Genomic DNA, 16,762 nt, shown 5'->3' with positions numbered 1-16,762 from the left:
CAAAAGATTTATAAAAGTTACGTGGACGTCGGGTTTTGGGATCAAGCCCAGAACAACCTGTCCGATATAATAATAATAATAATTTATTTATTTACGGTCTTTAAGACCTAGTTCAAGGTAAAAAAAAAAAAAAAATATATATATAAATAAATTGTATACATTACATGCTTAATGACTTACAGTATAAAAATAATTTTGCTTTAAACTTATTAATATTTTCACAGTCTTTTATCGCATTTGGTAATTCATTGTACATTTTATAACCTATATATTCTAAAGTCTTCTTCGCGAACTCCGTTCTTAGGCAGTCTTATATTTCCGCTGCTTCTAGTTCCATAGTTATGTATTTCATGATTAAAATGTATTCTCCCGTTGAGATAATTCGGTGTTATTCCTAATTTCATATGATGTATAAATTTCAATGTGAAATTATATATCGACTGTTTTACACTGAGCCAGTTTAACATATTTAGCATTGTAGTTTTTGGTGTTCTAAGCGAACATTTTAAAATTAATCGCATTGCCTTGTTTTGTTGGATCTGCAGTTTTTTTATTTGTGTGTCATTTGCTAATAGCAGGATTGTTGGACAATAGATAAAGTGCGGTTCAATAATTGATCGATACACTAATAATTTGTGTCGTTGACTAATATATTTACAAGTTCTGTACATAAAACCAATTTTTTTTGCAATTTTGTTTTCTAAATAACTTATGTGTTCTCCAAATCTAAGGTTTTTGTCGATCCAGACTCCTAGATATTTGATCTTGTCTACTTGCTGAATTTCAACATTTCTTATCTTCAGAGTAATATTGCTAAGGTTATTGGCACCCATAATGCTTTGATTTTTGCAAAATATCATACTTTTGGTTTTATCCAAGTTCACTTTCAACTTTCTATGGCATAGCCATTTGTAAAGGGAGTCTAAGTCTTCTTGCATTTTCGATACCGCAAAGCCCGCACTTCTTTCACTAATGGTTATCAATGTATCATCCGCAAATAGTCGAATATTGCAATATTTCAAGCATTCTTTAATATCGTTAATATATATTGTAAACAATAGCGGTGCCAATACTGAACCTTGCGGTAGCCCAATATGTACATCAGCAACCGGTGAAACTGCACTTCCAATTATCGTCTTCTGTTTTCTATTACTCAAATAGCTTCTGAACCATTCCAAGGATTTTCCTCTTATCCCATTATTAAACATAACATTCAGCAGTTCCTCTCTGTCCACAGTTTCAAAAGCACGTTTTAAGTCTAAAAAGACTGAGATCACAACTTTCTTATCAGTTATATCCTCTTTCCATTCCGCAATAACCATATTCAGTGCGGTTTCGCAAGAATGGCTTTTCCTAAACCCAGATTGTTCAGGTATAATAATTTGGTATTTATCTAGATATGCCACTAATTGATTTTTAACCACCGTTTCCATAATTTTTTCATCTGCGGGTAGCGTATTAATTGGGCGCAGTTCCTCTGGCCTTACTGTATTTTTGACTTTTTCCGCAGGTACTATAGTTGATACTTTCCAGCAATTTGGAACAATGCTACTGTTTATTGATTCATTTATTATATCTTTGTAGAAGTGAGCAATGTAAATCATGGCATCTTTAAATACCCCCTCCGACAAAAGCTTTTTTCCACCATATTTGTTTCTAAAAGATTTAGTAATGTTCATTATATCATCTAACTCTACGTCGGTGAATTGAAAAGTTTCAATTGCATTATTTACACTTGTTTCTGTCGCAATTGGAATTATTTCAATGCTATCATTAATTGCAGCTTCAGCCGATGCAACCATCCCTTGCACGAGACACACTGAACAGAGTATGACCGTCCTAAAAAGATTCTTTTCTGGCAAATGCAGCAAAACCATTTCTCAGGACCGGGGTCAGGAGACGGACCCGGATTGGGTTCGATACCTTCCCGGAGTAAGAGAATATGTAGCAGTCCTGCTGCAAGGAGCTGCTGGAAGGATGACAATTTGTGGGAGGGACGAAACAAATTAAATGGGGTCACACTGAAATGACAGTCCTTGGTCGGGAAAAATCCCGAGTCGCTCCGGTACATAGAACCGACTGCCTTGGGAAGCGCCAAATATCGTCTGACGCTATTATGCAAAAATATCCTGAAATCGAATGGTCTTTTATACCACCAGCAGCGCCACATATGGGTGGGGCAAGGGAGCGCATGGTTCGCTCGGTGAAATCAGTCTTGATGGACATATTACCAAAAGGTGGTTTGCGCGACGAAGTGCTGCGAGCTGCCCTAGCTGACGTTGAGAGCATCATCAATATGCGACCACTAACATATATTCCGCTTGACTCACACGATAGCGAGGCTCTGACGCCAAATCATTTCCTTCTCGGCAATTCCAGCGGCATAAGAGAAAAGGATGACATCGACGTAGGTCTTCCTACACAGCTGAACGAAAGCCTTCGCAATGCCGGCGACTTAGCAGACCCATATGGTCGCCAAGCCTAAAAATCACCCACTGGAAGAAACTACAGGCCTGCCAAAATACTGCTCTCAGAATCGCCACGGGCTGTCTTCTTATGTCCCCAGAGCACCATCTGCATAATGAGGCGAGAATACTCCCCATCAGGGAGAGAAATGAGATGCTGACCAAACAGTTCCTGTTGAATACCCAGAAACCTGGGCATCCCAACAGACATCTGATTGATGAACCAGCACCGCCTAGGGGCTTAAGGAGTCATCTCCGTAAGCATTTTGAGGAAATACGGCACCTGAGAACCCAGCCGTATGAAGTGAAAAAACACAAGCAGGTCCTTGGTGAACTCCATAAACAGGCGTCGGACTTTTATGCCGGGAATTGCCCGGTGAATCCAGTGCTTAACGAAAATTATCCAAAACTTGCGGAAGAGGAACGCATACTCCCCAGGGAAACGCGTGTCACTCTTGCTCAACTTCGTTCTGGATACTGTAACAGGTTAAGCTCTTACCTATCCAGAATCAACCCCGACATACAAAATGTATGCCCCGCTTGCATCGAGGTTACTCCCCGAAGGCTTTGGGGAGTGTTATCGATGTGATGGTCCTTTGTCGGATACAGATCCGATACGCTCCGGTAACACAGCACCATTAAGGTGCTGGCCCGACCATCTCGGGAACGATTTAAATGGCCACATTAAACCTTCAGGCCACCCCTCCCTCCCCACCCCCAAGTTCCATGAGGAGCTTGGGGTCGCCAGAGCCTCGTCTGTTAGTGAAACGGGATTCGCCGCTCGAAGGTGAGGTTGGCAATTGGGTTGGAGAAGCTATATATTGCGCTACACAACCCCTGGAATCTCGAACCAACGCCTCTAACACCCTTTCCTTATGGTCCACCCCTGTTGAAACGGCAAGTTTCCTTGGACTCCCGTTAGAGGATATTGATGACAATTTGTGATCGGTCGCGGCTATTAGGTGGGGCGAGCATTGCTATAACAACAACAACAACAACAACAACAACAACAGCGAAGCACTGCTACAACAATAACATAAACGCGAGGCCACCTCCATTTCCGCTCTCGCGAACTTTTATGCAGAGCAGATCTTGCTGTGAGTTTAGTCTCTTGAATCCCAGCGTTGCGGATGTTGTGCCGCTTCATGAAATCGACTATCTCCGTGATCTTCCCAGTTAATCCACTACAGTTTAACTGCAGAATTCTGAAGTACAGCGGGCGAGACGTCGTCACTCTAGGTAAGTGACGGGTGACTACGCCTGAGTTGTGGGAGGCCAGGATGCAATTGCTGTTGTGGCCGTGGGACTGGACGTCCCTGGGTAAGCATTGGGGTACCCGGTGTATTTGGTTTTGCGGCCTGGCAACGTGGCGCAATGAAACCCGTCGTGGGAATGCCGTCGCGGAGACCAGAATATCTAGGAAAATGGCACCGTCTAAGGCAGAAGCTGCATTGGGCAGATAATTTTGTGATCGGTCGCACCTATTGGCTGATCCAAAGCACTGCTACAACAACACCTCTCCCGACATTTTCAACCGCGTATTAGCAGTTGACCCCTGTTCTAGATTATTACCCTTTTCAGTTGCAATGGGGAACCAACACCTCTAACACCCATGTCACTTGTTCTAACCCTAATGGAACTGAAAGTTTCCTGCACTTCATTTAGAGGATATCGATGACATCTGAGTTACCGCACTTATTGTACAGGGCTAAAAAAAACTACGAAAAGAAGAGAGATATTTAATAATTATAACTGAAGATTTGTTCACTACCCAAAATATGTTAAACGCTATTATATATTTTAGCTGCAAAATATGAAATTGTCCAGTGTTTATGGACATTTTGTACATTTACAAATATCGTTAAACAATTTTTATTAGTGAACTACTCCAGTTATCTATATTCCGAACCTTAATTCTTTATATACAAATTTAGTTACTTATTCTGAGTCAATTGCTGTAGAAAACAGTAGCTTGATCCAGTCATAATAAAATTAGTTAATATTAGTTCGAAATCTATCGCCTTTTGGTATACCACATAAATGATCATTGCTACATGAATTTATTGAACCGGCCTCACATCCGCCTGGAATTTGATTCTCTTTACCGCTTTTTAGGCGGTTAATAACAAGTTTTTCAAAAAGATCGCCACGCATAGAACTCATATTAGATGCATTAGATACTTTCCTTGGTGGTGTATTTAGGAAAACTCCTTCAAATATAGTTTCGAGACTATTGCAGCGACTAAGCGTTGTTTTGCTATTCTCCTCATATACTGGAGGACTTATTTTCGCATTTATTTCTTGCAGCGTTACGAAATCGGAGTTACAATAGGCACTTGGTGTAGAATCATCGTCACATATTGGTATTCTTGTAGGTGTTTGAAAATCTTCGGTATTTGTGTCTATTGGGGAAGGTGTGCGGCCAAGCGGTGAAACAAGGCGAATTTCAAATGCAGGAAGCTCATCGCCTAGAACAAGTGCATCTAATTCTCGATCAATTGCTAATGAGAAAGATAAATCTCCATCACTAGACACAGAAGATTGCGAAGACTGTAGACGGGATGTACACTGTTCCAATGATGTAGCATTAACGAAATCGTGCGATTCACATTCGCTTTCTGTGCTAGATGTAGTGATCATTTCTACTGATTAAATGTTATCTTTTTTGTATTTCTTTCGAAGTTATTTATCAACAAAAATAAAATGGGCTATATAATGATACGTTACTAATCTATATATGTAGAAATCAGCTTCGTTCCAATGAAACCTGATCCAGTTGCCGATACCAATTCTAAATGTAAATGTAACAACATCCTTAAAGCCATGACACAAGCGGTTTTTCATACAGATGAGTTTAATGCCCCTATTACGGTTTACAACTCAACTTAGTTAGGTTTTAATTAAAACAACTCAACTCCTGTTTGGTATTACGAATTACAACTTATTTCAGTTGAAGTTGAATTGATGTTGCCAACCTAAAAAAGTGATAATTTGACAGATAAATGAATAGCTGATCAACTTATGCACGCTTTGGCAAAAGTGATTTTTTTATTAATATCAATTAAATAATATTAGATTTGGGCCGGCTATACATTAAGGGACCAGTTGGTTTTATTCATAAACCAAAAGGGGTTTGAACTTTGAAATTTTGCACATAGGGAGTTCCCCAACGAGAATTAGTAAGTAATTTTTAATTTTTATTAATAATGGCCACCGTGGTGTGATGGGTAGCGTGCTCCGCCTATCACACCGTATGCCCTGGGTTCAACTCCCGGGCAAAGCAACATCAAAATTTTAGAAATAAGATTTTTCAATTAGAAGAAAATTTTTCTAAGCGGGGTCGCCCCTCGGCAGTGTTTGGCAAGCACTCCGGGTGTATTTCTGCCATGAAAAGCTCTCAGTGAAAACTCATCTGCTTTGCAGATGCCGTTCGGAGTCGGCATAAAACATGTAGGTCCCGTCCGGCCAATTTGTAGGGAAAATCAAGAGGAGCACGACGCAAATTGGAAGAGAAGCTCGGCCTTAGATCTCTTCGGAGGTTATCGCGCTTTACATTTATTTTATTTTTATTAATAATTTACTAGTAATTAGTTGTTAAAGTTACCATGGTATAACTATCACTTTTTATCTACATACGAACACTTTCACAAGAATTTTATACATAAGTACACTTAATAATGTTTATAAAACTACATTCAACTATTTTCATTTGTTTAAATTTGCGTATTATTGTAAAATTTAATAATTTATTTGTTTACTTTCCGCGAACCCAAGCATACAGCCATTTTATTTAATCCCCTGCTTGCTTGGTGCTACCAGATGCTTTAAATTGTTCCAACGAATGAACAATTTTTAAATAATACCAACGAGGAAAATGGACCTTTTTCGTTCATCTCTATTTATTTATTTTACGAAAAAAGTAGAAAATTTTCGCCTGCAGCGCTTTTTATTTTTCTAAATAATTTACGTATATTTTTTTGTTAAAATAAAAAAAAAAAATTTTGGGTAATTTACGTATATTTTATAAAGCGGTGCTTTTTATTTTTTCGTTTAATAAATTATGTTTATTTCATAAAAAAAAATTGAAAATTTGTAATTAAAAAATGCGATTTTTTTAAATAAATTACGTTTACTTCATAAAAAAAAAAATAGAAAATCTGGAATAAAAAAAGGCGTGATAAAAATAGATTGAGTCGTTTTTTATTAATACATATTTTGAAGTCTGGTAGCACCATTTTTGCTCAATTCACTGTGTTTTCTTGCATTTTTTTGTATCTTTAATATTAAATTGTAATCAAACTATAAGCCTCCGGCAGGTTGGGGTGGAGTTTTTAGAAAGGTGGAGTCGCCCTACTTTTTAGCATTTTGGCAGCGTTTTGACAGGGTGTTCAATATGGCGGCGCATAGGGCCAGCTATCTTCAGTGGTTGATAGAAAGAGATACATAATGAGACAGCGATAGTCAACTAAAAATCAGGTGAACCACTCTATTTGTAATTTTGACGTCTATGCAGAAGTTAAAACACTTGTTTTATCCACAATCCGTTGTGCCGCGGCCTTTATATCTATCTGTGTTAATTTCGGATCAGTACGGTAACTCTTTTGATTTGGTTTTTGTGGAAAATTTTTGACAGCATACCCCCTGTACATAGTATATTTTCCATGTAATGGAGTATACTTTCCACTCCAAAACCCATAAATTTTAACTTTAAGTCCGAAAACAAATTATTAAATCCATAATATTGTAACGAATTTTCTTGCAAATACTCTTATTTGCAATCCTCTGCTAAGTTCGAATCACTAAACTGTTGAATAAATAACTCCAATTCGTAATAATGCAAAATGGCCTTTATTAAAGTACTTCACAATAACACTCAAACTGTGCAAAGAATAGCTTGCTTAATAACCAAACTGATTGATAGCTCAAATGAAACTCTACTATTCAAAATAATACTAGATAGCTAGATAGCGTCTTAGTCGAAACTGCTTGACAACTCAAATCAAACTGAATTCCAGTGCCTCTACAATTGCCGCCTTTATTCTCTTTGATTTCAACCTTCGCATCTTCTAGGCGCTCCCAGAATCTACTAGTCCAGCAGCTCTCAAACTTCTCAGCTGTATCTGCAATTGCACAATTTTATAGTTTTTCTCACTGCATACTTAGGGCCGTTTTCTCGACTGCGTGCTAAAATTTATCTCTTCTTCAAACGAAATTTTGTTTTCTGTAGTGCTTGTTTTGTTTATTCCGTCGACAAATTTAACAGGCAGTCAATCCAGCCTTTAAAATTTATCGGCTCGAAAACCACAAAACAGCTGATTGTCAAGTGAATTTATTTTGAAACAAAATTAAAAAATAAATAAATAAAATTAAAATTGCTATGGAAAACCGACGTGTGTTTTATGTGCATTCACTGGAAGAAGCATATGAGGAAACAAGTGAGCGAACTAAAGCCAAGAGGACTTTTCGCAACCGCTTGGATTATTTTGAAGAGTACACGGAGGAAGAGTTCGCGAAAAGGTTCCGGTTGACAAAATGCACCTGCATGGATATTTTAAGTCGCATTGAAAGCGCTATTACGCCCAGCACTAATAGGTAAGTTATAAATATGTTTACTTTTGCTACTCCAGAGCAACTGCTTGGTTGCTGTGCCTCCGTTAGTATTGGTCTAATGACTGCTGTGTATTATCCCATGACCAGGTTTGGTTTTAGGCCACAGTTTCTGCTGAATATTCTTTTGCTGCAGAGTGGCAATAGCAATAAAGGTTTTATTCCACGAATAATCTAAATCTGAACTTAAACAAAGCATAGGGTAAACCTAAATGAAATATTTAAATGTTATAAAAGCAAATGTTAACCACATAGCTATGAGCTACGTCCATGTTATCCCCATTGAAACGGAACTGCCGAAGCCAGTTCCAGCTTAGTTAACCCATTTTATACTCGAACAACTCACATTGCCCATTTGTCTCCATGCTCTATTGAAGTTCAAAGCCAGACCAATAGCAAAAATAACACTACAAAAAAGCAAAGCATAAAGCTGGGTATTGTCTTCACGCGTGAAAAATGTTGCAAGTGGCCTAGAAACCATTTGAAATCGCAATTTCAGTGCCTAGAATGAAAAATATGTTCCTATCATCGTATCCCATCTTACTCAATTCTTTCCACGTCTTGAACTTGTTTTTTCATGGCGTAATTGCCTTGGCAACATTTTTTGCCTTGAAATGTTGCTAACGCCTATAATTCCAAATCCTTTGATTTTTGAACTATTCTACAAGGTAGCAATACTATGCTAGAAACCTTTGTTATACTTCATTTATCTGATCAAAAAAAGCAATTAATACTCTTCATTTATATATTTTTCAGACGAACCAATGTTACACAAAAAACTAAGCTTTTGCTAACACTCAGGTTTTATGCAACAGGAAGTTTTTTAATAACTGTGGCCGACTTTTGTGGAGTAAGCGTACCCACGGCATGCAGAGTAGTAAGAGAAGTGTCCAATGCTATTGCATCACTCTCTAAAGATTGGGTGAAATTCCGTGATCCAGCTGGCATGGAGGAAACTGTATTCGATTTTTATAAAATCGCAGTTTCCCAGAGTTATTGGGGCTATTGACTGTACCCACGTTAGGGTGCAATCGCCAGGTGGTGACAATGCGGAAATGTTCCGCAATAGAAAGGGTTTTTTTTCGCTCAATATTCAAGCGGTGTGTGATGCAAACTTACGTTTTCAAAATTTAGTAGCGAGCTGGCCAGGATCTGCTCACGACAGTCATATATTCAACTGTAGCCGTTTGAAATTCCAACTGGATACGGGATATTTTAAAGACTATATGACCCTAGGGGACAGTGGTTACAAACAATGTCGATATATGATGACTCCCCTACTAAATCCACAATCTGCGGCAGAAAGGTTATATAACGAGTCCCAGATTCGTACTCGGAACACCATAGAGCGAACTTTCGGAGTTTGGAAACGACGTTTTCCAATCTTATCTATGGGGATTCGAGTATCAATGGACACCGTTATGGCAATTATATCGGCTTGCGCAGTTCTTCATAACATTGCTATATCTGCGAAAGATCCGCTTCCTCCAATAGATATTGAAATATCACCATCACAAATTTTAGAGGAACATGAAACCAGCTTTAGAACCGACGGAGACTCAACTGCGAGAACTGTTTTGATAAGCGACTATTTTGCAAGGTACATTTCAAATACTAAGGCCCGGTTTTTCAGTTGAAGTTTAAACTACAGTCAAAGTTGACTGGAGTTTATTATAGTCACTTTGTTCATTTTCAAAAAATTTTGCTGCCTATCTTGATTTAAATAGTCAAAGTGGCAGGGTTAAACTCTAGTCAACTTTGACTGGAGTTTAAACTTGAACTGAAAAACCGGGCCTAAATACTATATTATTTTTTCTAAATTTAAGTTTTTATTTATATTTTTATTTACAGGCTATCAAGACCAGCTTAACAGGATGGGTTTAATTTTACATTATCATCTAATCATATACCCCTTCTCGTGATTGTAGCTGCACTCATATTGCCATGTTTTTGGATGTGCTTTGAACTACTAATCGGATTCAAACAATGTTTACGTCAGCAATTAGGTAATAACAAAAGCTTTTATTTGATATGCAAAACTTATATATTTGTATAAAATAATTTCTAGAAAAAGTTGCACACTATTATTAATATTTCTTACATCGAATAGTCTACCAAAATATATTAATAAATTATGAAACAAATTGTATCCCCCAAAAAAAAAGTGATTTTTTTAAAAAGTTTTGCTGTACGTAGACTTTTGTGGAACACCGTATGTTGGCTGAGAGGAAGACCATTATATCTCTGATAAAATCTAGAACGTTTAAAAAATGCAAACATGTATTTAATACACTAGGAAGCATATGTCTGCGTACAGGTAGTTTTTTGCAATTTTTATCAACTTTAGTCTCAGTAGAATAATTTTAGCTAATTTCCATATAAAAAAAATACGTTTAAAAATTTGTATAAAAAAAATTTCCAAAAATCAGCACAATTTTTTACGAACTTGAGACTAACACCTTATTATAGCAAAATAAAATGGGCTACAAAATTGCATACTCCAACAAATTTCAAAAAATTTTGAGAAAAAACTTGAAAATTTTCATGAAAATTGGTAGAATTTTTGCGAAATTTGCATGACTTTTTCAAATATATTTTACTATTAATCTATTAGATCTTGATCCATACTTGTATAGGAAATTAGCTAAACTTATTCCACTGAGGCTAAAGTTGATAAAAATTGCAAAAAACTACCTGTACGCAGACATATGCTCATTCGATCCATCAACCTTTCCTTTTGACTTTCGTCGCCTTTGTCGAGTCTTCTCCACCAGTACTCGCTTACTGCTGAACCCTTTTTCCAAACTGAAGTTAAGTGGCACATCTTGGTTCTCATAATGGATCACCCTTCTCTGCATATCGATCTTGATGTCATGGTCAACCAAGAAATCCACTCCCAATATAACTTCATCAACAATCTCCGCCACAACGAATTTGTGTAAAACCATGACCTTCCCAATTAGGACTTCACATATCACTTCTCCCTGGACTTGGTTATACTCGCCTGTGACCGTACGCAACCTTGCTCCAGGTAATGAGTTTACTCTCCTGTAGACCAAATCAGATCGAATCAAGGAGTGAGATGCGGCCGTATCTACAGTCAGTACATGTTCTTTGTCATCCACATTCCCTCTGACGGTAAGACTGCTCGATTTTCTACCAATTTGCAACACAGATATCACAGGGCATTCAATAGCTGGATCTAGCTCTCGATCTCTACCTCTTAATCGCTCTTGCTCATCTCCTCCAGCTTTGCGTTTACGGCCACCCCATTGTTGGAACTACTAGGATCAAGATCGCAATGACGGGCAATGTGACCGGACTTCCCGCATTTGAAACATTTGATAACTTTTTCACTCCGCTTTTGCGATCCTTTCAGCGCCTCCAATATTGCGTCTACCCACTCTGGCCTTTCTACCTCCACACGGCGTGCTTTGAAAACTGGCTTACACAGAAGCGACGCTGTTTCCTGAATCAGAGCTTGTGACACCGTTTCTGCGAATGTTGGCTTTGGGTTTGCGTATGTAGCTTGCTTTGTTTCGACGTCCCGTATGCCATTTATAAAACTCTGAATTTTTACCCTCTCGGTGTACTCCACGGGTGGGTCCGCATTTGCCAAATGTGCCAACCTTTCAACATCTGAGGCAAACTCCTGCAAAGTCTCATTCGCTCTTTGGTGACGGTTTTGCAACTCAATTTGGAATATCTGCTTTCTATGCTCGCTTCCATAACGTCTCTCGACAGCAGCCATCAATGCTTCATAGCTGTTCCGTTCGTACCTTGGAATCGTCTGTAATATTTCCGCGGCAGGCCCTTTCAATGCCACGAACAGAGCTGCAACTTTATCTTCAGCATTCCAGTTGTTCACTGCTGCGGTCTTCTCAAACTGTAACTTAAAGACCTGGAAAGGAACAGAACCGTCAAAATATGGAGTTTTTACCTTTGGATTACTCGTTGAAATTGCTGGGCGATTTAGTTGCAACTGCTCGATACGTCCTCTCAAAGCATCCACCTCGGCCTCGATTTTTTCTTCAAACTGTAAAATTTTTGTATCCTGCGCCTCCAACTTCGAGGAAATACGTCCTTCTTGCTCTTCCAGTTGAGCAGAGATCTGCGATGATATCTGTGCTGAAATTTGCGCCGACATTTCGGATATTCGTGCCTCTTGTGCTTCAATCTTCGCTGTTATTTCAGATGATATTTCTGCAATACGTGTCTCCTGTGATTCCATCCTGGATGCCATATATGTCTTCTGTTCTTCGAGCTGTGTAGAAATTTGTGTTTCCTGTGCTTCAATCTTCGATGTTATGCGTGTCTCCTGCGATTCCAATTGTGATGACATATACGTTTTCTGTTCTTCCATCTTGGATGTTAAACGTGTCCCCTGCGATTCCAGCTGACATGCCACTGTCGATGTTTGAGCAGTTATTGCAGCCAATATCATGTTCAAGTCTGTGCTCGTAACTGTCTGCGATGTTTCGTTTTTCTCTTCAATTTTTGTTGTTGTTTCGTCCCCATCAGGATAAAAGACGAACTCGTCCACATCAATTCCTTGCGACCCCATTACCTCTCGTAGCCGTGCTTGAAGTTCGATTTTATTGCCGGTTGTATTTAATCCACGGTTCTCCAACTCCTTTTTCAGTTGCTGGATCTTCAGTTCACTGAACTTTGCCATGTCCAAGTTGTATTGCCAATCTTCGGAATTTATTCAACAATTCCTCTTCTGACACCAATTGCAACGAATTTGCTGCAAATCCTCTTATTTGCAATCCTCTGCTAAGTTCGAATCACTTAACTGTTGAATAAATAACTCCAATTCGTAATAATGCAAAATGGCCTTTATTAAAGTACTTCACAATAACACTCAAACTGTGCAACGAATAGCTTGCTTAATAACCAAACTGATTGATAGCTCAAATGAAACTCTACTATTCAAAACAATACTGCTCTTGCTCGCTAGATAGCGTCTTAGTCGAAACTGCTTGACAACTCAAATCAAACTGAATTCCAGTGCCTCTACAATTGCCGCCTTTTATACTCTTTGATTTCAACCTTCGCATCTTCTAGGCGCTCCTAGAATCTACTAGTCCAGCAGCTCTCAAACTTCTCAGCTGTAACTACAATTGCACAATTTTATAGTTTTTCTCATTGCATACTTATAGGAGTATCTCAGATATATGTTGGTGCATTGACTCTCCGCTGCTCGTATACGTACATGGTACCAGAAACGATATAATATAGAGACATTGCATGGACGAAAAATCGTGTGAGGCAAGCTTCACAAAATTCTAGTAGGTCACATTCACCACTTACCACAGCAGAATTTGTTAAACTACCACTGTCTGTATTTGTTATTTAACAATTATTTGTACACTTTTTATTCATCTAATCTGTTCGGAATTCACATTTTTACTCTCTAAAACTCCAATCAGTGTATTTCTGTGCTTAAAATTATGTCAAAAATTGTGTTAAAGTTTTTGGTGTGGTGAAAGTGACCTACTAGAATTTTGTTATGCTCCGCTGCTTTCCACCGAAGTTCGCGCATGCAATATCTTTATATTCAAAAATTTTTGATGGTACATATGTGTAGACGCAATTATTGTTTCGTGTATGTAGATACATAATGATTGATCTATGGATGTGAATTCACGTCACTGCTTAGCATCGGCTTAGAGATAGCAGCACCCCTTAGTTTTGCTAATATTCGTAACAATATAATTATATTCATTTTAATTCATGATAGAAAAACTACCATTTTTTACCCTGAATAGCTCCGTAAATTTTACTTAAAAAGCTAAAACATACCATCAAAATGACTACTATTATTAGTTCTTTAAACCATGTCACATATGCGATATATTATCCATATGAAGCTTTATGGGATTTTGCACTTAAAAAAAGTTAGAGTACTAATGCTTAGCAAAGGGGTCGGAAGTTAGGACACGTCCAAAAATATGGGGAGAGGTACTAAAAGAAGCGTTTTGAAGTTTTTTTTTGGATTTGGGATTAATGACAGTAGTTCAATGGCCAGATGGCCAGGTACAAAATCGAAATGGTCTTCCTAAACTCTCGTTTCATTTTACATATTCCTCCGTTATTGACAATAGCTCCGTTATTCAATTATTTTTAAATTCAAAGTATTATATTCAATTAAGGCCCCGTTTTTCAGTACAAATTCAACTCAGTTTGTCAGTTAAACTACGCTTAAACTTATTCTGCAGTTATCCAGTCTACATTAACTGAAGTTTAAGCGGCTGATCTGGCAGGGTTAACCTCTAGTTAACCTATCAGTTATTTCCATTCGTACGAAATGGCGTCGAATATACCCAACAAGCATTTGGGCTTGAGTACAATTAGAGCTCATGTTGATAACTAGGCATACTTCTAAAATGTTTCGAAACAGTGGCTCAACTCGAGAATGATAACGTACTAAGCAAAAGAGGGAATTTTTTATAAAGCAAGAAATGCTATTCCTTAACTTGAAAAAAATTCATTAATCATTGTGGTTTTCTAATTGGACTCCAACGTAAGATTCCATACTACAGTATTTTCACGAAAATAAAATGAAATATATATAATTTTTAATAAAATAAATAAATGTAAGGCGCGATAACCTCCGAAGAGATTTTTGGCCAAACTTCTCTTCCAATTTTTCCTACAAATTGGTGGGACGGGACCTACATTTTTTACGCCGACTCCGAAGTGGATCTTCGAGGAATATGAGCTTTCACTTAGAGCCTTTCATGGCAGAAATACACAATATACTAATTTATTTATTTGGGTGGAGGCACCATTAAGTGCCGAATACCCCTAAATGATTAAACAAGATTATTTAAGGAGGTGGCACCCTTGAGTGCCGAATACCGAATTTTCTTATTAATAAAAACTTCAGCGTATTTGTACTTAATTCTTATGCGCTACTTAGTTACTACATAAACATATACATATTTACTCTAATTCTTATATTTTTACCAAGTCTAACAAAATAACAAAAGTCATGTAGCCAAGCGCATGCATACACATTCGTGCACACATTCATAAGTTGCTTCAATGCACTTGCTGAAAGCGGGTGAAAATGTTGGAGTAGAGGAATAAGCGATGTCAACAAACATATACATATACACATATACTAAACAACTTATAGCGTTTTCTTTTCTGAAATAAATTGTTGCCAAAGTAAATGGTAAAATCGTAATAGTATTACTCCAGAAAATTGTCAACATTTATAGTGCATACAAAGAATATTTCATCTCACCATATTCACTCATATCACAAATCACACTAGAAGATTGCGCATTGCGCATGTAAACATTAGATAATCTCTCTTTTATGGGCATTCTTACGTCATCTTCTTTTAGCGCTTGTTTTTGTTTCTTTCTTTCATTCGCTCAAACAGTCGACTGTGACGTAGATGCGCAGAACGAAGCAATTTTGAACTCGTGAATGCACAATCTGGTAGGTGATCTGCGCACTCATATTAACAGAGTATATGTGGAACTCAAGAGCGAATTGAGAGTTTCACAGAGTTGCACTGCCACACCGCCATTTTATACAGGGTAAAAGTGTAACGCTTTTGCGTTACGAGCAGGCAACAATTTTCACAAAAGAACGAAATACCCCGTAAAGGCGTTGCCTGTTTTTTAGAATAGAACAACAACCCTTGCGCGCGTAAAAAAAGCGTAACACTATAGCCAGAAAAGAAAACGCTATTAGACACCGTGCGTTATGTGTGTAGATATGTATGCATTCACTTTGGATACATTACACCTCCCTTTTCAAAAAGAATCGATGGCGATTCTATTTCATTTAATGGCTTTTGGTAATTTTTATTTATTTCAGATTTTTATTTGTTTATATATTTATTCATGCGGTACATTTTTCTTATTTTGTTGTTGTTACTTTGTATTTTTGCTTTTTTTTGAACATTTTGCTTAATTTTTGCTTTTTTTGAACATTTTGCTGAAGCATAGGGTTATGTTTATGATAGTAAAAAATTTAATCATTTTATTTTTAATGATTTGTGCCTATCTTGCATACAATAATTTTCTTGATTTATATTTTTGTTTGTACATGTTTAGTAGAAGATTATGAGTGAGTAAAGTGAACATTTAAGTCGAGATAAAACGTTTTTATTTAAGTAATTTAAGTCTATTTTTGTGTATTATAATTTTTTTATTTTCGTTTCTTAAAGCGTAATTATCATTATTTTTATCTATGCTTTCTACCTTATAGGGTATCAGAGTAAAATTATTATTATTTTTTGTTGGTTTTTTGGCCTTTAGTTTGTAAAAATGTTTGTAAATTGTCGAGCTCGAGGCCATACAATATTAAATAACACACAAAGAAACTTTTTATTTGTATATGTTGTAAGAAAAATATACTTATAAAACAATTCATACATAGCCATTTCAAGACGACTAGAGACAAGAAAGCTAAACCAGATAAAATATATAAATCCACCACTTTTGTACCAGGTTTGTCGAATAAGATAAAGCATTCGAATTTTACGACAGGGACAAATTTCAAATTGCCTTCACATATAATAACACTTTACAAAAAATATTTACAAATACAAAAAGCAAAATCGGAAAATATGAGAAATCTGACGTTATATATAAAATTAAATGCAACGGCGACGGGTCCCACGTATGCAATAAGGTATATGTGGGGACAACTAAATCCAAATTTAA

The 16,762-nt window shown here is 37.2% G+C and overlaps 2 protein-coding genes across 4 annotated transcripts in view; one reads left to right on the top strand and one right to left on the bottom strand.

Moving 5' to 3' along the window:
- The window catches only part of LOC137252096 (uncharacterized), a 450,569-nt gene that overhangs the window by 240,619 nt on the left and 193,188 nt on the right, over positions 1-16,762 (top strand). The gene's annotated exons all lie outside the window — the stretch shown is intronic.
- Positions 4,204-5,330, bottom strand: LOC137233521 (uncharacterized). Its single transcript, XM_067756617.1, has one exon. The coding sequence runs from the start codon at positions 5,103-5,105 to the stop codon at positions 4,458-4,460; it is 648 nt and encodes a 215-aa protein (XP_067612718.1). The 5' UTR covers positions 5,106-5,330; the 3' UTR covers positions 4,204-4,457.

The sequence above is a fragment of the Eurosta solidaginis genome, chromosome 5 (assembly GCF_040869045.1).
Source record: "Eurosta solidaginis isolate ZX-2024a chromosome 5, ASM4086904v1, whole genome shotgun sequence".
Lineage (NCBI taxonomy): Eukaryota > Metazoa > Arthropoda > Insecta > Diptera > Tephritidae > Eurosta > Eurosta solidaginis.
This window is presented reverse-complemented; position numbering and strand designations above follow the sequence as displayed.

Excerpts from the sequence above, each read along its gene's own strand:
- LOC137233521 (XM_067756617.1), bottom strand. The coding sequence starts at position 5,105 with ATGATCACTACATCTAGCACAGAAAGCGAATGTGAATCGCACGATTTC.